At 44.4% G+C, this 24,307-nt stretch overlaps 1 protein-coding gene across 1 annotated transcript in view; it reads left to right on the top strand.

Annotated features, from left to right (window-relative positions):
- The window catches only part of LOC147663471 (mucin-2-like), a 175,798-nt gene that overhangs the window by 30,191 nt on the left and 121,300 nt on the right, over positions 1-24,307 (top strand). Inside the window, 9 exon segments of the mRNA XM_086950423.1 lie at positions 2,818-2,943; positions 5,851-5,968; positions 7,017-7,155; positions 8,982-9,092; positions 9,491-9,560; positions 16,847-16,984; positions 17,844-18,008; positions 19,217-19,311; positions 22,934-23,060. Of these exon segments, the coding sequence (XP_086806549.1) occupies positions 2,818-2,943; positions 5,851-5,968; positions 7,017-7,155; positions 8,982-9,092; positions 9,491-9,560; positions 16,847-16,984; positions 17,844-18,008; positions 19,217-19,311; positions 22,934-23,060 (1,089 nt within the window).

Raw genomic sequence — 24,307 nt, 5'->3', positions numbered from 1 at the left:
GCGATAATGGGCTTGATAATATACTCTATGTAATTTCAATCGAAGCCCATGGTAGATGTCTTGACATCTAACATGGGCTTCGATTGGAATTCCATAGAGCATATTATCAAGCGCATTATCGCCGCTTTAACGGCAGTTTTCTGTCGATAAAGCGGCGATAAATTTATCTCCTGTCTTGATAATATGCCCCCGTGTTTGTTGCTTCTTTTTTTCCAGAGACCATGGTTATAATCACGGCTTCGGCTTTTGTCACAAAAACGAAAACATAGCTTTATTTGGAGCAATTCACTTTATTTCACTGTGCTTCAAATACTAAATATGCATTATGGGATGTCAAAATGTAGCCGCACTGTCCCAATGCTATGCACCCAACACATCCTGAGTTCAACAGGACCAGATACAAGCAATACATTCCTAGCTACACATAAACACCTGTGAGGCTTATTTACACGCCCCTGGCGCCGCCGGTACGTCACTTTTTCTTACATAAAAAGTGACACATCTGCGACTCAAGGAGTCAAGGGGCTTGTAAATAAGCCTCACAATTCTCAGTAAAGGGACGCCAGTCGCCCCTGGCAGCACAATGGGCTATTTCCAGTTATGCGCATTCTAGGAAATACTGGGACAATGATCCACGTGCACAGGGTAGACCGCTGCTGTAGCCAGAGCGCCTCCATCAGCAGCGAACGTGGCGCGCGCGCAGGCATCACGTACTTCCGCCCTGAACCATTTTCACCTGCCAGTTGTGAAAAAGCAAACACGACTCTCTGTTACTGCTCGCCATTGTTTTTCCCGGAGATCGTATTACTTGATCGATCTAGGGCAGCAAGGCCAAGACAGGGAAACAATTACGTACCTACTGGATTACAGGCCCCTTGCACGGATCTCTCTGGTTACCTCTGGCCTCAATGCATTCTTGGCCGCTTACATTTAGGGATTGTTTCCAAGTACAGTTGTGTGAGGGTAGCGCTGGGGAATAATGGCGTGTGAAAGGTTAAAGGGCGAATCAGTAGGTTTCCCTGGGGTGCTTCCGCATTCTTTCAGTGTGCATGGAAAGCCCTTCTACTTGTCAATTATTGGCAGTGGATATTTTTCGCATTTGCCCCCTCTCTTTCCCTTCGCACACACCCGACTTCAGCACATAGGAAGGTGTAGAATGGTAAGCGTATTTTTTGGACCTGTTCTGCAGTGCGGACGGTGCACAAAAGGAATGCTTGACTTGCCTCTTTCAGTAGCACCCAGTCCCAGGCTCCCAAAACTCAGCTGGGGCCTGGGGAGGTCTTCAGGTACATAAAAGTTGCCATACTTGGCAAAGTGGCATACAACAGAGGTACTAGAATTATATGATTCCGAGGCTATTGGCATTTTCCACATAATTATGGATTCGCCGCATTTGCCACATAATCATTAATCTGCTGCATGATTTTCAGATTAAAAAAAATAGTATCTAGCTAACACAGATCAAAAGTTACTGAAAACACAGCAATACGTGTGTCAGCATAGTTAAGGCCCTACAGCAAAGTTTAATGGTCACCTTTCAAATGCCTTTTGCTATACATGAGTGTTAAACTGTTGCCAGTGTGGTGGTACCTTTTCACAGACATGTTACGTTATGTTAAATAAATGTCTAGAGCGCACATCTACCCAAAGGTGTCTTGGCGGACAATGAGTTACTAAGCTGGTGCATTACTAATTCCTAAACAACCAAGTATTCAATTCCCTTCTAAAAGCAAGTAGAGTGGGTATAGACCTAAGATACAGTGGGACAGAATTCCATAGCTTAGCAGTGCTATTGATGAAACTCCTTCCTCCCCATTTCATTGTCCAAATTCTTGCGATGGTTATCAGTTTGCCATTAGTTGACAGTAAAAGTCTACCTGGTGAGTGCCAATTGAAAGTCTTCCACAGGAATTCCGGTCCTTCTCTGTACAAGGCTTTATGGACCAGACAGCGAGCCTTAAACCTAATCCGTTGTCACACCTGAAGCCAATGCAGCACCCGAAGGCCTGCAGAAATCCACTGGAATTTGTGGATGTTCAAGGCCAATCTGGCTGCTGCATTTTGAATTGCTTGGAGTTTATCAAGTAATTTAGTCTGGACATTACAATAATCCAATTTAGATAGTATCAATAAAGAGACTACAGTTTTTCTAGTATCTCTATCAATATAAGGCAAACATTTCTGTAAGGCTTTTATCCCAAAAAAGAGGAGGATGCAACCTTCAACACCTGTGCGAGTGGGGGGAGTGGAGGGAGCATCTTCTGTAGAACTGAAAGTTTCAGATTGCTTTACCGCGATGTTCAAAGATTTACACTAAGATCCCTCTATGGGTGGCAGATTGTGGATGTTTTCTGAAATAAGATTTTCTAGCACATGCATAAACTCATAAGGAGTCTGGGTAGACAAAGGGGGAGAAGAACCTTAATATTGCAAGTGGCTGCCACAGTCTGCACTGTGCTGCTGCACTGAGAAACCGTACCAGAATCAAAGGATCCTGGTGCAGACATAGACCAGAAACTCAATGGTCACTTTGGTCAGCAGTGATATCGACAGATGAGTTTACAGCAGCTGTCTCACCTGTTGATGGTCTATCTGCTCCCATAAATATCTAACAGGACAACTTGTAAAAGAGAGACTGAGAGAAAATGATTAGTGTGGTTGACAGAGGGCGGGCTGAGCACACCCATGAGCGAGAATCCCCTTTTAATAGGCTGCATGTCGAAGCAATCTTTGTCACTAATGCTTGAATGAAGGCCCAAGCCCTGGTGCCTCTAACTATGGTAGACATTCACAAGATCTTTGTTTTGTGCGTTTCAGCCAAACAGTGCCCCAAAAATATGATCTACCTGGAGAGCGGCTCGCCATGCATAAACACCTGCTCCCACCAGGATCTCCACAACCTTTGTGAGGAGCACCACATGGACGGCTGTTTCTGCCCTGAAGGTGGGTTACTTTCCTGGTGGCACTTTGATGATTCCTTGCAAGTTGACTAGTCTCTGTGGTGCCTCTCGAAGTCATGTACAAATAGTAGACTATTAAGGTAATTTGCATGTTCTACATATCATTTCCTTCCCTATGGAAGAGATTTCTCAATGACTGTCACTAGCCTGCACCAAAGGCCAGTGGGTTACAGTTGACTGAGTTTGAATCATATGCTGTAATTGCTGCACTTAGAGGGGAACAGGTGAAGGTCACACAAATAGCTCTGTGGTCTTGGACGTTGCTTTCACTTGTGCATGGACTGTAACCTCCACAACATGGGTTGGTCACATATGGGAGTGGTTCACTCACTGGGAAGGTCTGCACTGTTACATTCAGATTTCACAAAAAAAAGTTTCTATCATGACATCACAGAAGACAGTCCAAGAGGAGTCAGCAATTGAAACTTGAATTTGAGTGAGTGAAAAGCAGTAACACCAGAGGTGGAAGTGTGAGTAGAGGTGTCTGCAGCAAATGGGATGGTAAAGGTGACACAAAAGGAAGTTCCAGTTAGATTTAGAACAGGCACAGAAGGCTCATGGATTTATTTGAAAATCAATTTCTGATCATGAACTTGGAAATTGGTCACCTTTGCTTTAGAAATACAGAAGTCAACATTTTGCTTCACGTGCAGATCCATCAAATCAGCTGCAAATATAGAACTGAGATTTAATGCGGGAGTCAAATAAGATGGCTCAGAAGCAAGCTCAAAAGAGCTGGCAACTACATCCAGGGATCAGGTGTGACCGAACAGAAAACAGGATGTCACTGGAGCCAGTATCTGGATTCGTTAGTTGAAGGGAGCAGGGGAGCTGACTGCTAGATCAGGGGATCAGTGGATCAGATCGGGTAAGCCTGCATCTTCATAAAGAGGCTAGGTCATTCTGTGGCTGGATTAAGGAGACCTGATGATCCCAGAAGGACGTATGTGCTTAGAAGAGGGTAGGCCGTGCAGGCAGTAGAACAGTTTGAGCGGTGAACAACCTTTACAATGAAACTGTTACAACGCAGTGCCTTTACAACGCGGTATTTACAATGAAAACCATTACAACGCATTGCGCTGGGGGGCACTCTAGGATAGGGAATACGTTTAATTTACTATCCAACACCTTCCCTAGTGTCCACGGGGACTGGAGTTGGAATAGTAAATTAAACTATTCATTATCCAGCACCCCAAAGCGCTATGTGTTGTAAAGGTTTGCGATGTAAAAACCGCGTTGTAAAGGCATGCGTGGTAAAAGTATGCGTTGTAACGTCATACATCCGTTTGAGCACATTGGATTGAACGATGAACATGAGGTCCTAATGCTGGAACAGTCTCAGAGTGGAACAAAAGAGTCAGAATCTTGAACAGATATCTTTGATTAGGAAGCTGATATTTGATTCAATTTGCAGTTGCAATGGGTACAGAGTGAACTACTTCAAAGCATGATTATCAAAGTCTTGGGCTACAATGGGGGAGTCTGAATCTAGGGGAGTACTCTCTGAAGTCATGGTGAGTTAGTTCGTGGCAAAATGGGTTTGTAAGTGCTACCTAAATAGGCAAGCACTTCTGAAGACAACTTGATGTTAGTGGTATGTAGAACTAGGATGGGAGGGAGGAAGGGATTGGCGAGGCTTGTGGAGTCAGTTGCCTCAAACTGATTGTTTGGTGGTTAGAAGTGGTGCGTTTCAATTTCCTGAAGGTATTGTAATGATTTTTACTGCAAATGTCAGAAGACAGCTTGTTCATAGGTGGAGTCCCAAAACCGAGAAACAACAACCTTCTTTGGGATCTGCAGATATGCAGAAGGTTCTGGGGATGTGGAGCTGCTACAATTAAACCAGTATGGAAATACTAATTGCTGTTTTTGTTTGTTGCAATTTTTTTCTGTCCCACGTTTTCATCTGTGCTCCCTTTTTTAACATTTCCCAGATAGACTTGCATATACCTATTGCTCTCATTTTCACTCTTTTTACTCAATTTTGTTTTCCGTCTCTTTATTAGATGGGTAAATAAAACACTGCCCCATTTACCCACTCCTGGTCTTTGTCCTACACAGTTTGTTTAAATAACATTAATAAAAAAATAAAATTATTTTGTGCTCCAAGTTGGGGCTGCACTCAACGAGTGGTCCAATGGCTGGCTACAGCTTCTTTTTTGCACCCCGCTCTATTGCGCTCCTCATGGTGTGTCTTCTGTGTCTTCTGTAATGTATACTGCATGCACAGATGTGTATGGGTCGGTCTTGAAGCAATATGGGGCAGTGTCTTGGGAGAGTTGGCATGATGGGTTAAGAGTGGCTGTAGTAGGGATGATGGATGGTAGAGAGTGTAGGTGTGCATGAGGCAGTCTTGGTAGGCATTTGTTCAGCATCCATTAAAACAGTAGATTCACATGTCCGGGATCACTGCTTTAAGGAGCCACCTGGATGGAGAATTTGATGTTTATCGGTTTGTCGGAGTCAAGCAACGGGAATCTTTCTACTGTGTCACTGTCATCTTCATAATTGGGGACAGTAATAACAAGAGCTAGATGCATTTTGGTTAGTTGATGTGCAAACAAAGATTCTGCAGGGCTTGAATGTTTTAAGAGCGGTGAAAAGTAGGTGACGAGGGACACAGAGATTGTACTTCTGAATCCCTGTACCCAGGGTCAGACTGATTTGCATATAGCCATGTCTGAACTGGGGTGGCAGAGTGGGCTAAAGAACGGTGATGGATTAAACCCAGATCTTTTGACTGGGTGTGAGTGTTTGATTGATTCAGATGCTCCGTCCATCACCACCCCCTTTTGTACCAAGCCTGTACAGATCAGCATGCTGTGGTGTGAATTTCACATATAGACTACCTATATGTTTTTTTATTTTGTGCATATGTTCTGTATTGCAGGCACTGTGGTGGACGACCTTACAGGACACGGCTGTGTGCCAGTGAGCAGCTGCCACTGCAAACTGCAAGGGACCCTGTATTCACCAGGGCAAAAGATAGTCAACGAATGTGAGGACTGGTAAGTAGGGGTGGGCGGAATTTGTATAGTCGCACTACGCAAAGCTCCGCAAAATGGTAAAAAATCTCCTCGAGCACGCAAAAGTTCAGTGAACACGCGGAATTGCTTGTTCTGCCCGTTCGCAATGCGTTTTACCTGTTCGTGAATGCTGTTTGCGTGCTCGGGGAGAAAATTTTGCAATTCCGCATTCTCTGCGGAACGCAAAATTACCCAAATTCCGCGAGCGGAATGGAATTTACCGCCCAGATCTACTGGTAAGGACTGTGTTGGAATATTGATTTTCTCCACTGCGTTACCACATTGGCTTGCATCTTCACTGCAAAGCTTCTCCCATCACTCTGTTCCTGATAAGATAAAATTAGATTGGAAGGATGGCAAAATGGTATTTAATGGCGATTTCATAAGCTAAGCAGAGGGCCTTTTTTGGTATCTTTGGTGTAGGTTTACTAACTCACCAGCTTTAGAGCTAGATTCGTGCATTATGTACCAGCATACATGCACTGGGTTGGAAATCTTTCTTCTCCCTGTGGTTGGTAACAGATGACTAGTCATCTTCTGATAGGATGTTTCTATCATAATATTGGCCAATAACATGAATCCTCACGTCTTCAACCTTGGGCGTGTACCTAGACTTTACCATGGGGTCATCTTATGGCCTGTCTCTGTTTTCCTTGCCCAGATGTAGACGCTGCATTTTCTCATCCAGCTCGTAGTCACTTAGTACTTGGCTGTTATTTATTTTTAGCTGGGTAAAACCTATGGGATTTAGTTACTGCTCGAATGGTCCTATACATATGGTATCTTCAACAACGCAGCAAATATTAACAGAGGTTCTTGTTCATATGTTCTTTTCAACGTAACTTACTATACGCAGTTCATTTTAAGCTGGAGTGCTCTGAGGTAGTGCCAGCCCTTTAGCCTCATCCAATATTGATTTTCACTGCTGAATTTTCAGGGCAGTTCGTTCATATTTTCCTCTAGGTCACTCTAACGTGACTGCTTCGTCCACAAGTTTTGAGGAGTCACATATTTGTTTGTTTTCTTTCAGTGTATGTCATTCTGGACAGTGGGTGTGTAAGAACCTCCCCTGCCCTGGCGTCTGCTCAGTGGAAGGAGGATCGCATATCTCAACCTTTGATGGGAAGAAATACACCTTCCACGGTGACTGTTACTATGTCTTATCAAAGGTAATTATTCTGCAGATGATTGAGCGGGTATGTTTTTGGGTGACAGCAAAGGAGGATTATGAACCTGTAAAATAAGCTGTTCAAGGAAGAAATGTTGGAACAGTCTGTTATTAAGTTAGAGAACATGCTCTGTTCATGGTACCTGTTCAACTCGCGCCCATAGAAAGCCACTGCAGCGCTCTCCTGAGGTACCGAATACCACGAGCAGCTCATCCAGTTCAGTTGTTTCATTTCAGTCTGGGACCGATAGTCCATCCTTTAAAATGTGGAAAACAAAACTACCAGACCCATGATGCAAAGGAGAAGCCAGTAATTGATTAACTACTCATGCTCAGCATATTATAATGTAAAATCTCTTTCATAGTCATTATAAAGTAAGTCAGCCACCTGTTCATGGAAACTGTTTCCAGGCCTCAAAACTAGCAGCACAAGTGTATCCCTTACCAACAGTCCAAAGGTAAAGGCGGTGCACTGATGAAGCATGGGTTTCAGTGTGCCCTACAGGACTGACCCAAGGGAGGAGCTCCACAGCAGGATATAGACATAGTGACATCCCACGCTGCCCGGTTCTACCTGTACTATAACTAACTGGACAGATTCAAGTGATTGTCAAGCTTCAATTCACAATAACTGAGTTAAAAAAAGCAAGATTCATTTGTTTATTTATTAAGGAATTTCATGTTGTGTAATATGCAGCTTCACAGTTGCCTCCGAAAGCTGCACAGTTTATATTATGGGTTCAAGAAACTAGGATAGGAGCAGTGAAAGCAAAGGGGGGCAAGGTCCCTGCCTGATATTCCTAACTCACTACCTCCCCCGCCCCCCGTAGTCTTCGATCTGCTATTGTTCGAAGCCCAAAAGTGATGACCAGATTCTAGTCGAATGGCATCTTGAAGAGTTAATCCTTCAATGTTTGAGACACCTCAGTCCCTCTGAAGTGTATGCAAAGGTACTACCTTTTAACACTGCCCACATTTGATGGGCAGATTTGTGAATGGATAACTGGGTTTCACTCACATCAACCTTTCACCCATCTGTCATCTTATTCGCATGATGCATTCTGTCTGTTCAGAGACTAGTGAGGAGCACTCAGGTAAAAAAAAGACCAAAAAGAGGGGAGATAGTAGGGCAGTGTACACCATTATTCACATAACTGATTAATACAGTTCAGTTCAGTTCATGAAGCTTGAACTGAACTGTATTAATCAGTTATGTGAATAATGGTGAATGGTGCCCCCTTGCTAGATTACCATTCACTTTGCTATTTCCGCAATTACTTGGCGGACAAATGTACCGAACGGCAGCACAGGGTTTTGTGAACGCAGGGATGTTTATTACTGTTCTAACTCTAGTCATAGACTATTTGGGGAAAACACCCTTCCCCAAATATTCTGGGAGACTCATGTATTATTTTGGCTGCAGTCCAGGAATGTTTTGGACAAAGTTAAACATTCCCTAAATATTTTTAAATGGGTTGGAACGTTGGACTGTACCATTGCCGGCATGTGCTCCCCCAAGGGTTCTGATAAAGGCGAAAACTAGGGATAACGCAAGCAGCATGATGGCAGCAGCGGCCATGGCAGAGTGTCTACCACCCTCACTGTAACTAAGGATGTCCATACAGAATACAACACTGCATCCTTCATTTTTCCAGCATTGGCAGGTACGGCATGAACATTTTAGGTGGTTATTGGGTAGTTGTAAATCCAGCCAGTATTGGTTGTGGTAATTATGTTCCTTAGTCACCTGCAGCATTGGTACTCACATGAAGACGGACAATCCTGGTGTCAAATATAAACCTCCTTATACCACCATTTCTTTTTCAGGGTGTGACTGAAGGGTCTCACGTAATCCTTGGTGAGCTGGCTTCCTGTGGGTCCACACACAGACAGACGTGCCTAAAGACCGTCGTTCTGCTAACCTACAACAAGAAGAATGTAAGCACGCCTACTGCTCCTGTCTAAAGGTTCTTAGCCATGAATATTCGAAGACAGCCTGCAGCATACTTTTCATGCAAGTCGAGATGCATATTAACCCCTTCCCTGCAGGGGTTTTTCACCTTCTGTGAGGGGGGAGAGGGGCGCACGCGGCGCCGCCGTGCTGGTGACGAGCTCAGCTCGTCATGAGGAACAGAGGAGCTGCACTCATGACGAGCTGAGCTCGTCACGGCCACGCTCTCCTCTCCCTTGACTACAGCTCTGCCCAGTTCCTATAAAAACGAACTAGTTTTCATGTTCCCTTCTCAAGGGAGATTTACAGTGCCCACCGTCTTGTAGGCCGGGGACACTAGTTTGGCCCCGGAAGCCATTAAAATATGTGTGTTTTTTCTTCACAGATGGTGACCTTTCAGGCAGATGGAACTATATTGCTTAATGACGGGCAGGTGTCTGTGCCCTATGTGGCAGGTAAGGACAACTTAAGGACTGGAGAGAAATGCCCTAGACTCAATGCTCCGTTTTGTGATGTGCACTGAAGGCATGTCCTTGAGCGGTATTTATTTTCTGGTTATTTAAATCTTAGCTGAAAGCAACCAGGTTATAGAAATGACACAGAGAAGGCCCCTGTGATCACTTTGATCTCTTCAATCCCTTGTCCCTTCTCTTATGTTTCTGTCACTTAGAGGAGGCTTTACGTGTGGAGTCCATTTCTTTCCGATGCTGTGTCTTCCGCAGACTTTAGAACCATCTATATATTTCAACATTTGGTGATTTCTGATATTTCATGCTGAGAACTTGTGGTCAATGTGATAACAGCAGGATAGTGCTGCTTGTGTCAATGTCAATATTTTGTTTTTAATGTCTTTATTTTTTACTTTACTTGCTTCGTTATCTAGCCTTCTAATTCCTTTCACTGGTCGGTTTTTCTCTTTTAGGATCTATTTCATCTGTTCATTTCCCTCTGTTGACAGGCCATTGTTCTAGGTAGAGCATGAGTTTTTGGGATTCCTGACCAAACACAGGGCGGCCCCCTAACATCGGCTTTGTCCCAAGTTCATAATCTCTATGGAATTACCAGTGTCACGATCATTCAGGATATCCAAAAAAGTGAACATGTCTGTGGATGCCAGGATCTCCCGTACACTGAATGGGTCTCTGGCCTCCAGGATATCTTTCACACTGAAAGTGTTTGTGGGCTCCAGGATCTCCTTCACACTAAAAGTGTCTTTGGGCTCCAGGATCTCCCTCACACTGAAAGTGTCTGTGGGCTCCTGGATCTCCTTCACACTGAAAGTATCTGTGAGTTCCAGAGCCTCCTTCACACTGAAAGTATCTGTGAGCTCCAGGGCCTCCTTCACACTGAAAGTGTTTGTGGGCTCCAGGATCTCCTTCACACTAAAAGTGTCTTTGGGCTCCAGGATCTCCCTCACACTGAAAGTGTCTGTGGGCTCCTGGATCTCCTTCACACTGAACGTATCTGTGAGCTCCAGAGCCTCCTTCACACTGAAAGTATCTGTGAGCTCCAGGGCCTCCTTCACACTGAAAGTGTCTTTGGGCTCCAGGATCTCCTTCACACTGAAAGTATCTGTGAGCTCCAGGGCCTCCTTCACATTGAAAGTGTCTGTGGCCTCCAGGATCTCTTTCACACTGAATGTGTCTGTGAGCTCCAGGATCTCCTTCACACTGAATGTGTTTGTTGGCTCCAGGTTCTCCTTCACACAAAGTGTTTGTAGGCTCAGGATCTCCTTCACACTAAAAGTGTCTGTGGGCTCCAGGATCTCCCTCACACTGAAAGTGTCTGTGGGCTCCAGGATCTCCTTCACACTGAAAGTGTCTGTGAGCTCTAGGATCTCCTTCACACTGAAAGTATCTGTGAGCTCCAGGGCCTCCTTCACACTGAAAGTGTCTGTGAGCTCCAGGATCTCCTTCACACTGAATGTGTCTGTGGGCTCCAGGATCTCCTTCACACAAAGTGTTTGTGGGCTCATGATCTCCTCCACACTGAAAGTGTCTGTTGGCTTCAGGTTCTCCTTCACACAAAGTGTCTGTGGGCTCCAGGATCTCCTTCACACTGAAAGTGTCTGTGGGCTCCAGGATCTCCTTCACACTGAAAGTGTCTGTGAGCTCCAGGATCTCCTTCACACGAAAGTGTCTGTGGGCTCCAGGTTCTCCTTCACACTGAAAGTATCTCTGAGCTCCAGGGCCTCCTTCACACTGAAAGTGTCTGTGAGCTCCAGGATCTCCTTCACAGTGAAAGTGTCTGTGGGCTCCAGGATCTCCTTCACACAAAGTGTTTGTGGGCTCAGGATCTCCTTCTCACTGAAAGCGTCTGTGGGCTCCAGGTTCTCCTTCACACAAAGTTTCTGTGGGCTTCAGGATCTCCTTCACACTGAAAGTGTCCATGGGCTCCTGAATCCCCTTCACACCGAAAGTGTCTGTGGGCTCCAGGATCTCTTTCACGCTAAAAGTGTCTGTGGGCTTCAGGATCATCCTTCACACTGAAAGTGGCTGTGGGCTCCAGAATATCCTTCACACTGAAAGTGTCTGTAGGCTCCAGGATCTCTTTCACGCTAAAAGTGTTTGTGGGCTCCAGGATCTCCTTCATACTGAAAGTATTTGAAGGCTCCAGGATCTCCTCACACTGAAAGTGTCTGTGGGCTCCAGGATCTCCCTCACACTGAAAGTGTCTGTGGACTGCAGCGTCTCTCTGACATCGAAAGTGTCTCTGAGCTTCACTATTTTTTTCTTGATACTGAAAATATCTGTGGATTCCAGGACCCCGCCCCCCTGACACTGAAAGTGTCTGTGAGCTCTACTACCTCCATGACAATGAAAGTGCCTGTGGGCTCCACTATTTCCCTGACATTGAAAGTGCCTGTGGCTCCACTATTTCCCTGACATTTAAAGTACCTGTGGGCTCCACTATCTCCCTGACATTTAAAGTGCCTGTGGGCTCCACTATCTCCCTGACATTGAAAGTGCCTATGGGCTCCACTATTTCCCTGACATTGAAAGTGCATGTGTGCTCCGCTATTTCCGTGACATTGAAAGTGCGTGTGAGATCCACTAGTTCCCTGACATTGAAATTGTCTGTGAGATCTATTACCTCCTTTGCAATGAAAGTGCCGTTGAGCTCTGCTATTTCCCTGACATTGAAAGTGTCTGTTGACTGCGGATCTCCCTGACACCGCAGGTGTGTGTGGACGCCAGCAATCTATCTGGAATGGAGGATTTCCCTGATGTTAGCAGTGTTTGCAGAACGGATGACACTGTCAGTCTGCACAGAGGGCAGGATCTCCGGCGCACCTTCCATGCTTGTAGAATTCAGAAGCCCCCTGACATTGCCAGCATCTCCCGGTGCCGCCCATCTCTGCTGTTGGCTGAGCCTCCTGGACTGAAGAGCTCTTCCTGTCATGGATGCGCCTTTCTCCTCTTTGCTGCTGTGTTAATGATTGACAGTGGCGGCTCCCTGGAGTGGGCAGAGGGAGGATGCCCGGGTGTACGAGGCTGTAAACTGCAGCTCCTTAGGACATGCAAACCGTGGAGCAATCACTGTTTTCTCTTAAGGCTCAGAAGCCGAGCAAAGGTGGCTTTCATTACACAGCAATTCTCCTTTCTGCCCCTTCAACAAACATCTCCACCCAAATCTGTGTGCAATTCTCTGTCCGGCCTCAGTTTGATAGCTAGCCAGCCGAGGGTGTGGTGTTTGGTGAGCGATGGTCACCAGGGTTGAAGTTATACGAGGCACCTTTATGCCTAAGGTGGAGACAGCTGCAGGCACACGTTTGTCAGGTGTAACACAAGAGCACAAACGAGTAGTGTAATATCTCCAAGGACGTAGCTTGGTCAGCAAGATTGGAGGGGGGGTGGTGTATGAGCTTCAGATTTTCCAAAAATCACGCATATAAGCAGGGGCGGCTCTAGGCTCATGGCTGCCCTGGGCAGGGAGCGTAGGTAGGGGGCCCCGGAAGAGGGGGTCAGGGCGGGGCAAAGCTCCCGGAGCTAAGGAAGGTGTTTAAATAAAACATCCAGAAAAGGCGTTAGATGACCAGTACCTGCCGCTGCTCCTACCCTTCCGAATTCGTCCCAGAATGATAACATTTAGGAGGAGGAGGGTATTGTGACACACGACATGGCCAGCAGTGGGTAGGGAAAAAAAGAAGCCAATCAGGAACCCGGAGGAACGCAGGAGCGGAGGCCAATGAAGGGGGGGGGGGTCAGGGTGTTTGGAAGTGGAACAGAGCCAGAGGCCCCCAAATCCCTGCCGGGGGCGGCCATGCAAATATGTTTCCATGCTCAGAGGATTATTATATTAAGGATATATATTGGCGTGGCAGCCCCTGGGGTTTGGCGGCCCTGTGGAGGTGCACAGCTTGCACATGCATAAGGCCGTCCCTGATATAAGGTTAAAATACATCATAGGACAAACAGGGCGCATGAGAGGGGCTTAAAGGGCAACGGAATGGGAGAGAAATCAGAATTCTTATGACGGCCAAGTGAGAGACATACAATATTTTGGAACATAAATATGTTTTAGGACTTTCAAAACAGAGATGAGAGCCAGTGTGTGTGTTTATGTCAGTTTGTGCAGGCAAAAATCCCAGGTGAAATTCGACAGACGCCTCCCCGACTGAAAGCACCTGTACCTAACTATTCATCAGAAAGTACATTTATTAGGGGGGTGTAGTACTCCCCCCCAAAGGCACGCCCCGAATATCTTTGTCCTTTGTACTTTCATAACAGTTTCATATTCCTTTTGTGCAGATTTATTAGAATGACGCCCCCTGCATCACAGTAATATAGTTGTACGCGGCAACTTGAGACGCCCCATCAGAGACTACTTAGCGTTACGGGTTACATTAGTGTTGATCATAAATTCCTCTTTTAATTGTTTTAAAATGCATGAAGACCAGATCTAGCCACAAAGGGACGAACGTAATGTGCAGAGGAACATATATTATAACATATATTATATATTATAACAACCATCTATTCACGAAAATGAAAAGCCAGAATTGAACAACATTATGAACTAATAAAGCAAATTTCACGGAATAAGGCTGCAGCCAATGGGAAAGCTTAAAACCCCGTAAGAGATCAGAACAACTACTGTCTCAGGTGTTATCTTAAAAGCAGATACCTCCTGGCAGGAGAGAACAGTTCGGTTAAGGGTGCTTGCCGCTACGTCACACTACCGAGGAAAGCTCTGCAACCAGACTTTGTTGTAACTTCCACTGATATTGGGTTGTTGTCTCACCACCACCACCTACTTCCATCCCCAAATGTGTATGATATACAGATCAGGGCACAAGTCCTATACAAAGAAATGGGAGGACTGATAATATGCAAATGACCTCATGATGTCACGTGCTGAACGTGTCCCGGTGTCTGAAAATGACACCGGGACACGTTTACCATGTTTCTGTGGGGCCCAGCTTCTTGGCAGGGGGGACGGCGTCCACCCTGTGAAAAGAGTTGGGGAACGCCGTCCATCCGTGTGTACCCCCGACTCGAGCCCTGATACAGATTCTACACTCCCAAAAATCTCTAGCCGTTATGCATTGTGCACATACTGGGTATCAACCTGCGTACACTGCACATATGCTTAGCCCTGGCATGAGTCACAACCTGTGCACACAAAGTGCAAGTCTCTGGCTTTCATATACTATAGCACTGTGCATGTGCAATTGTCATGTGTGCAGTGCATATTAAGTGCAAGTGCAGTTCTCATGCCTGCCACGATACTCGTGCTTAGTGCGTGCACTCTGTGTGTGCATACTAACCAAGTGAATGGACTTGTCGGCATGCTCGCTCTTCCTTATATACCACTCATGGGGCGCCCCAACAACTAGGACTGGGAGCGGTGTAGTCCCACTATGGACGTCAGTGCTTCCCAACTGAAGGTGTCACTCAGTAGCAGGTGATAAATATTCTAATATTAACGAGGCAGATAATGGTTGTAGGTTTAACGTTTATATAAATAATATTAGACAGGTTTCAAAATATATTCCCTTGGGAGATTTAACAGCAAGCATATGAGTCATAAGTACAAAAAACTCAGTACAGTTCTAAGCAGTGGCGGCCGGCTCAGACAGCGCAGTAGTGTGGTGTGGCGGGGTGGGACCCCGGGGGGGGGGGGGGACGTAGGTGGGGGGGGGAGTCCACAGGCGACTGAATAGTTATTTATTTATTTATTTAATTAGACCTATTCTGCCTTGTGTCTACTTCGAATCCTCTTTCACCCCGCCCTACCCCTCCCTACCACACTTACCTGTGCCGGCCGCCGCTGGTTCTAAGTGAAATTCGGCATAGATTTGCCTTCTAAGAGTGGAGAAGGGGAGCTTTCTTCCCCTTGGAAGTCTACATCCTTTTATAGGACGTCAGACAAAGAAAGTCATACATTGTACATGAGTACGCGTTGCTCAGGATATGCGCCAGTAGAGAACAAGCAATAAGAAACAATTTACCTCAGAATACAGTCAAGGATTCTCTCATGGCAGCATTACATTGAAAGTGCAGACATTCTCACCGTTAGTTTGTGGGTCCAAAGTATACATTGTATGCCTGTAGCCAAGGGCGGTTGAAGTGTCCTTGGTACACTGCAAAGAGGTCTCTGGGAGCAGTTTTTAGTTTATTAGTGCCACTTTTCAATTCTTTATGGGGAACAAAAGGAAACGACAACAATGACTGTTGATCTTGGTGATGTTGGTACAAGTTGGAGAACATTGTAAACACAACTCGAGTTAGCATATGACCAAATTGGGATGCATTTAAAGTGGAAGGAGATCTTCTCCCACAATCCCTAACTGCACACAAAGTGCAAGAGGCAATCTCTTGAATGCATTTAATGTACACGTGGCTGTCCCCTGTCTTCCTACTATCTATGCATGCTAAGTCACGAATGGCTACGTTAAACAATGTCTCTACGCGTATCCAAAGATGCCTCATTGCTGCTAGATTGTACACAAGCAAAAGTTTTTCAGACAATGACTCCTGCCTGCATACATTGTTTTACTGAGATAAGCTAAAAGCGTTGCCTATGCACCCAACACGAGAAAATTCCCTGTATGCAAATCTGCTCAAGTGCTAGTTTTCTCCCTAAATACTGCCAAAAAGCGTCAAGAGGGGGCAGATTATGTATTAGGACACTTAGTGTTAGCCAGTGGATGGTGTTTTCTGAGATTTCCCACCTCTACGCACTACTCTACAAAGTTCCTTCGTTCGCTCACTTAAACTCTCAATAGAACGAGATCAGATGACGATTCACACGGGTATATTTTTCTTTTCCTTTAAACACGCACACCTCCATTCTTGCTAGTAATGTGCAGGAGATCAACATTTGAAGTGTAAACATTTCTTTCACGCCGTGAAAAGTAGTTTGTGTTCAAAATGGATGTCCCCATCTCGACAAACACGCATCTAAAGCCTGCTCCAGCTGGTAAATCCCCTTCATTGGCCTCTGCAGCAATTGAGGACACTGTCCACAAACCCCTCTGAGTGACAGTGATTCATCCTCAAATTAAGGAAATTGATTTACCCCATGACAGCAGAAGTGTCATGACGTATCAATTGCCAGTAAATAAAATCACAGTATTGATCCTTTGTCACATTAGCCCCTTAACATTGTCCTATTTGTGCCTGAGGAGCAGGCAAGGTGAGCCTGTTTCCTGTTCTTGACTTGGGTACCACCATCTCTCTAGAAATGTGTTGTGTGTCTATATGAGGCTTTTAAACTGTCTTTCTTCTCTTTTCAGCGAGTTTCTCCATCATGCAGCCTACCTCCTCGAACATCATCGTGCAGGTGGACCCTGGCCTCCAGATGCAGATCCAGCTGAAGCCCACCATGCAGCTCTACATCACCATGGAGCAGTCCGCGCGGGGAACATTGCAAGGTAGCTCTTCTGTCCAGCCACTTACAGAGATCACACAGCAGAGGTCAAAGCCTTAAAGTCATTCGCAGGGAGCAGGACAGAACAAAGTCAGCTATTGGAGTCGCTAAGAGTTGGGCAAAGCCCAATGTCAGGGGACTGAATGCTTCAAAACGAGTCACAAAGAGGAAGAGGAAACCTAAGGTTCCGGGGTCAGTGCCAGTGAGTTAAAGAGAGAAAGGTAGAACAAAAGGTCAGGTAACATTTATGACGTCTAGTTACATACAGTTGGTAGAAGCCCAATGTCACCGGTTAGTGGTTTTGTAGCTGGTCACCGTATTTGCTGTGTGCACTTTGGAACTTAATATCAGCAGTGAAAGTGTGTACAGCCAAATGAAAGTGACCAAGATGTAATTCAAGTTCAGGGAAGAACATTTTAATTATCCTCTGAGGCCCGCGTGGAATCTAAATGGAAGGGTTTGAATTGGCTCCACAGTTTGCCGTAGGGAGCAAGGCAGATGGCACCCTGAGGTCATATATGTCTCAACTGCTGTTCCTAGGAAGTTGGGTGTAAACTAAGCTCAGGAATCAGATTTTCAACAACATGTTCCAGAGCTCAAGTCCTGTCAAACCTCCAGGTCACAGATCAAGGCCTCTAACCTGCTTGCTTTAAATAGCAGCATGTCACCAGGTCAGAGACATACCACGCCTAGTCTCTTACAAAGTAATGGGCAGCACAACTTCAGCTCATCTGAATCTGGTAATTTCACCTAAGAAATGTTGATAGGCCTTATTGCTGACCCATGATATGACCACAATTTTTCAGTGACTTTGAGGAGTTGAATGCCATGTTCACTAACACCCTTTTCTTCCACGCTGACAGGTCTCTGCGGAAACTTCAACTCCAAAGCCCTGGACGATTTTAAAACAGCCAGTGGTTTAGTGGAAGCTACAGCCTCAGCATTTGCAAACACGTGGAAGGCTCAGCCTAGCTGCCCTGACAAGCCCGAGTGGCTGGATGACCCCTGCAGCCTCAACATCGAGAGCGGTATGGCTCCCACACCACAACGACATGCATGCTTGCAACCCTGACTCCAGTCCACATGCTGGGCCCTCCTCTCCTGTCCATCTTAACCATTCCTTTTGTTTTTCATGGTGCCTCATTTCATGCTAGCTTGCTGCACTTCATGCCAAGTACAGCAGTGTGCCCAAACGCCAGGAGTAACCAAGCCCCATCATGACCAAGTGTGATTACTTAGATTGGTAGATGTCAGGGAATGGACAAGCAATGGAATCACCAGAACATAGTTTACTCTCTTTTCCTGCCTCAGCCTCATGGCCCTTAAGGTTAGAGGTAGCACAAGTAGTGCTGGGGTACCAAAAGGCAGGCAGCGGAAGTAGCTGCTACCCCTGGCTACCTTCAATTTGCATCCGTGTTGCAGGGTATGTTTTTTCATTCCATGATCTGGAGTTCCTTTCTATGATTTGCTTTTATATTTAATGCAATGATGTCTCAACGTCTGGCATTCTTTTCCATTCTTGGCCATGCTGGTAAATTCCACGATAGACGTCTCCCTTCTGTGCTATGCTGTTCATTTCGTATTATGCTGATAGATTCCATGATGTGCAGTTCCATTGCATGTTCAATTCAACCACTGAATGCTCTGCCTTTCCATTCATTCTGCATACTGCTCAGATCAATTTTGAATCACTTTTTTACCAAACTTGCTAATGCAGGACTGGACGTATCAGATCTGTGTCTGCGCTAATTGCTTTGATGTATAAGTGTCAAATTTTCTAATTTGATTAAATTTTTTTATTTTCCTGTGTCTACTTTCTCTGTTATCCTTTACCAACCAAGTTTCGGCCTTCTCTGTTAAAATGCTTTTCACTACTGTTTATTCATGGTCACCTATCCTCACTGAGGCTATTGTCTGGGAGAAAGTGGCACCCCAGCTCTCCACTGCAAGTAGTCAACATTTTGAATGCATACATGATCGTCCACTGTACTGTCGTACTAGGATAATGCGTATTTGCCCTTTGTATGCTTGCTAAACATAACTAGACATGAACATTTTCTTTGAGTGTGTGTAGTCGGAGAAGTAGGTCTATTTTATCTGGGGGTGGCTAGAAAAGCCCTGAGCATTTAATAAAATTGTTTCAGCAGGCTGGACACAATTGGGTGGTCAAGCTAGACCAGCTACTTTCTGAGGGAACTATAAACCATAACACCCCTGTGCATCTCTTGTCTTTCAGAAACCTATGCCGAGCATTGGTGTTCCAAGCTGACAAACTCCGAGACTCCTTTTGCAAAGTGTCACTCAGCTGTTGACCCCGCGGACTATTACAAGGTATGGAGAGCAGTCTTACAATAAAGTTCCCCTGAATCAGCCCTGAGGCTCGAGGGTACAGTCATGTGTGACTGCTCTTGACTAGCGCCATCTTGCGTAAGCTCCCCTTGTGTCTATTTACGTTGTTTCCCTGTGAGCAGCTGCCAACATGGTAGTTGTGGCAGAACTTTTACTGAGTTGCCACATTGGCAGGTGAAAATCTCACTTGACATACCTTTGGTCTCATCAAAAGCAGTGCTTGTGGAGTGCAAAGCTCAACTCCACCAAAAGTGATGAGAGATGTCGGAATCAATAAGCAACATTGCTATATAATCGGAAAATAAAGAAACAAGTGTTCAAATAAACGAACACAAAGAAGTGAAATGCATTAACTAAAAGGTTTGGGGGGAGGACTACAGAAAATGCAATGAAAATAAGTATCTGATTAAGGGAAGGGACAACGCCCAAAATATCTCAATGCATAATTTTAAATATAACTTGAAAAAATTGTTGTCCCATTGTTTATCTGTTCTCTACTATAGTTCCATCCGTCTTAAAACAAACTCATGCACACTAATGGTGGTGTAAATATTTGCCACCAAATAAAGCTTCACGACATAATTACGAAATTCCATTATGATGAATCACTCATCTGTATCATTAATTAACCATCATAGTCATTTGAACACTCTTTATTAAACATATTTTAAAAAGTTAACATTTTTCTATCACCTTGAATTTGCTGCTTTATAGTTAATATAACATCTGAAGGAAACACATTTGAAATTTTTCAATCTAGGAAAATCTTAGAGCACAATGGCTTCTTCATCAGGAGTTAGATTTCACATATGAGCTAAAACCTAAGGGAAGCACAGACACCCTGAATGACATCCCCAAACTGCAAAGACTCTCTTATTGATTCAGGTCTTTGGTTATAAAAATGCTCAGGTCTTGCAATCCTGACTCACATTTATCATTTTCAGCTCAATATCTAAACAGTAAACTTCCAAAATAAAATAAAATAAAATGTTCTGATATATCATTTTACAGGATTCAGCACCTGTCTCGATATAGTTTGTCTAATTCCATTTACCAGTCTGGAACCTAAATGCAATGAGCAGTCATTCGTATATCAGTGTTCTCCGTCTACACCATCTTGATATACAACATTTTCTTACTTGCAACTGTCCGTTCTTTTTTTTGAAGGCTGTACATGACGTTTCTTTGCATCGTGAAATAATGTGTGATTATGATCAATGAAATATGTGCTCCTGCAACATTTTTATTTTTTTATTTTTGTCTTTCTTTTGTATTTGGAGACACATTAATGTACCTATGTCATACATGGTTTGTCCAAATAAAAAGTAGAACCAATCCTCTCTCTATCAAGGGATACTTGCTGCTAGATAATCATAAGCACCTATTAGCATCTAGAAGTCAAGTTGCTCAGCAATGTTAGAATCTTCAAAACTGACTCCTGTACATTGTAATGATGTGGTTTCAGGAATACAATCATATTACCAGTTTATACCATGGGGTTTTCATATCATGGTATTAACTCTATTCAACCGAAGATTTTACAGAGTGAAAACATCAACTTTTCTTAATCATCCATTAGAGGAACTGGATAATATATTAAATAAAACATTAATTCTTCTTGGGCATTCAATATTTTTCAGATTATAGTATCTGAAAGTTTAATCCAGTTACTTTCACATCTTGATAAATGGATTGGGATTATAGTATCTGAAAGATTCCTTCATCCATTAACTTTGATGCCTTAATACAAGGAGTTCTCTAACCCATTGGTGCGTGATGATTGCCATGATAACTGACCCAGTGACTAGAATGTGCCTCAGACACATGATGCTGGATATAAAATCACCCAAATCTGTGTAAGGAGGTTCCCTGGTCACCTTTTGGGTTGGAGTGTACCTAAGTTTGTTTAGATGATTGTTGCCTCGGGTGGTGGTCGATGACTGTTACATGACATCATATCTGCTCAGCTGGAGCTCTATTGAAGAGATCTAGCATACCTGAAAATGCCCAGAGGTTAACGAGTCACCCATAGACGCTGAGAAGGGCACGCCTTCTGTGGAGTTATGCCACATTTTATTATGAGAATTTTGGCTCCAGATAGAAACTAACATATGACCTTTTGCGTACTTCTGACTTAGACACTTCAGGCGTGGTACTTTGGTTTGGTACCAAACAAGTTCTTAGGCATTCAACTTCTCTTGGACTTCCTGTGTACAGTAGTTCGTAATATAACTTATTAACTTTGAGGAGGTGTTCTGTTTCTCTGAGTTTTTTTCCATTTAACGTCTTCTCACGCTGAGGATCTGTACAAAGTCTGCTTTTGTTAAAAAAAAAACAATATAAATTGTGCAGCACTTTGTCACGGAACAACCAATTTTGCTTTTTTCAAGGAAAAGCCAGTGCCCAACTAAGCTTGGGAATGAATCAGTGGTCTGTCATACTCAGTCACTCCCTTGATGGGAGTACTAGGGTTTCAAATTAATTCCAAAAAGTAGATCCTTGGGAGCGAGTATTGATAAAGTAGTTGAAGTAAAACACTTATTTACAACCGAAATCACAGAATGCAAAAGGGTCTTGCAATCAGAGAACACTAATGGATGGACCCTTTCTTCCCTGCTTGGACTCTAACATCCCTTTCTTCATATTATACTGCCGCTTACATATCGACAGCACTCTGAAGTTACTGAAAGGTGACATGCTGCTCTCTGCAAACATCTCATTCAATTGATCAGTTGTGCTGGATCTCACTAAAGGCATAGGGGATACATGATAGTCTATCTTTAAAAACATAACAAATGCTGCTAGACAATAAACATTTGAAGGGCTACTTTATTGTTCAATCTCCATTTAAACTTTATCAAGTTTTATGGGGGTGCTAAAGCATCCCCATGTCCTTAGTTACAGTGCCACTGGAATTAATAAAGACATTAATAAAAGAATATGGGCAGAAGTTTGGGTTAAGTACTGAGGTAGTAAGTTATAAATCCCTCCCCAGAACTAGAGATGCGAGTCTAGTTCTGGGGAGGGATTTGTCACTTACTACCTCAGTACTTAACCCAAACCTCTGGCCATATTATTTTATTAATGTGTGTGTATATATATATATATATATATATATATATATATATATATATATTTGGTGGGTTACTGTAGTTGATACATTGCTGGGAGAAAGGGTTCAAGGAAAGGTGAAAATATACCACTTGTTTTCCATTTATAAATGGGCGAAAACCACAATTGCTGGTGCTATTGACTGATAACTTTACAAAATATTGCAAACCCCCTTCACATACTACTCCCCCCTAACCTGTTGCCTGGAATGCCCTCCCGCTGGCACTACGATTGTCTCCCGATTTGATGACCTTTCGCAGAAGTCTAAAAACTTGGCTGTTTGTAAATTAAACTGGAGGCCTAGCTATAGGAGCTATCTAGACAGCGCCAGGACACCGTACGGTAACAGTGCGCTTTACAAATGTCAAAAATAAATAAATAAATTACCTACCAAGACTTTGAGCCTTGTGCTAGATGATGAGGCTTTGCTATTATTCCCTTTGCCTTGGTTTATAACAGCACACTTTCAACCTCTTCTTCTGTTTTCCTTCAGAGGTGTAAGTACGACACCTGCAACTGTAAGAACAGTGAAGACTGCATGTGTGCAGCCATCTCCTCCTATGTGCGTGCCTGCGCATCAAAGGGCATTGTTCTCTGGGGATGGAGGAATGGCATCTGTGGTAAGTACAGTAACTGCGATAGTGGTGGTTTGAGTGGGTTGGCCCTTGGACAGCTTTACATTATTTCCTGGGTGTGTTGTTTCACGGTGGTGTTTGATATGGGCGTAGAGTTCTTGATTTTTTTAATGAATCTCACTTATTGCAATCCTTATAAACTCACCCATTCCTGCCATGACTCACACTATAAACACTCATTCTTGTTCCTTCCTAGCTTGATCACCTTCTTACGCTTTAATGTGGTCTCACTTATCCTGGCATGATAGACCTCATAGGCTTAACCCCTTCGATGCTCATGACGAGCTCAGCTCGTCATGAGGCATGGTTGAGCTGTGCTGATGACGAGCTGAGCTCGTCATGAACAATGGGAGATCTGGGAATCCAGCACCGGGGGGAAAACCTCTAGCAGCCAAGGTGTTAAATAGAGTTGCATTACATGAACTACAGAGAGCAGAATTGAGCCATATCGTCTAAGATGTGGTGCTGCTCTCTCACTCTGCTGGCACATTCGGCTTCAGCACTAGAGTGTACTCTCCTGCTTGGCAGATCCTGGTCTGCCACATGGATCTTTCTCCTTCTAACCCGCAACCCCCGCATGCTTGTGGTACTTTGGGCCCAAAACCTGTCAACTCTGCGGTTGCCATCAAGCCCACAGTAGATCTGCGTACTACCTTGCTTCCATGTGACCCATCCCTCCTTCTCTCCCACACCAAGTCAAGCCAAGGCGAGAAGGGTCGCAAAGAAACAAAACGTGCAAGCAAAATAGGACCTGTAGCAGTGTCAGAAAAGATTCACTGTGCCTCGGGTGAAGTCAGGCAAACTTAGAAATCTTCTATCACCTTTGTCGAGTCAAAGTAGAAACATTGTACATCCTTACTCTCTGTCCATTGAATCTGGGCATTCTCACCGATTACTTTATGCTCCAGTATGTGGTACTATGGTGCTGCCGCAGGGTTTCTGGTGTTTGTTACTGAAAGACATGTAAGAGACGTGAGCCATATGCTTTAAGTGATTTTAGGGTATTACTATCTCCGCTAGACTTTTAATCCAGCCAGTCCATTGTTGTGTTGTCATAATGCAATCAGGGATACAGGGGGCCAGGAGACAATGGTGGTACCTATCCCACTCTCCTGCATATTTTCTGCCGGACTGCCATACTGGTACAGAGTATGCATGTGAGTATGGATATCGCAACATTGTGTTTCTGCACTAGACAGTGTGGCAGACACAAGCAGCCTTAATGGGGCAGC

This window comes from Lissotriton vulgaris, unplaced genomic scaffold (genome assembly GCF_964263255.1).
Source record: "Lissotriton vulgaris unplaced genomic scaffold, aLisVul1.2 SCAFFOLD_516, whole genome shotgun sequence".
Taxonomy (NCBI): Eukaryota; Metazoa; Chordata; class Amphibia; order Caudata; family Salamandridae; genus Lissotriton; species Lissotriton vulgaris.
Note: the sequence above shows the minus strand (reverse complement) of the source record. Positions and strands in the feature narration are given on the sequence as shown.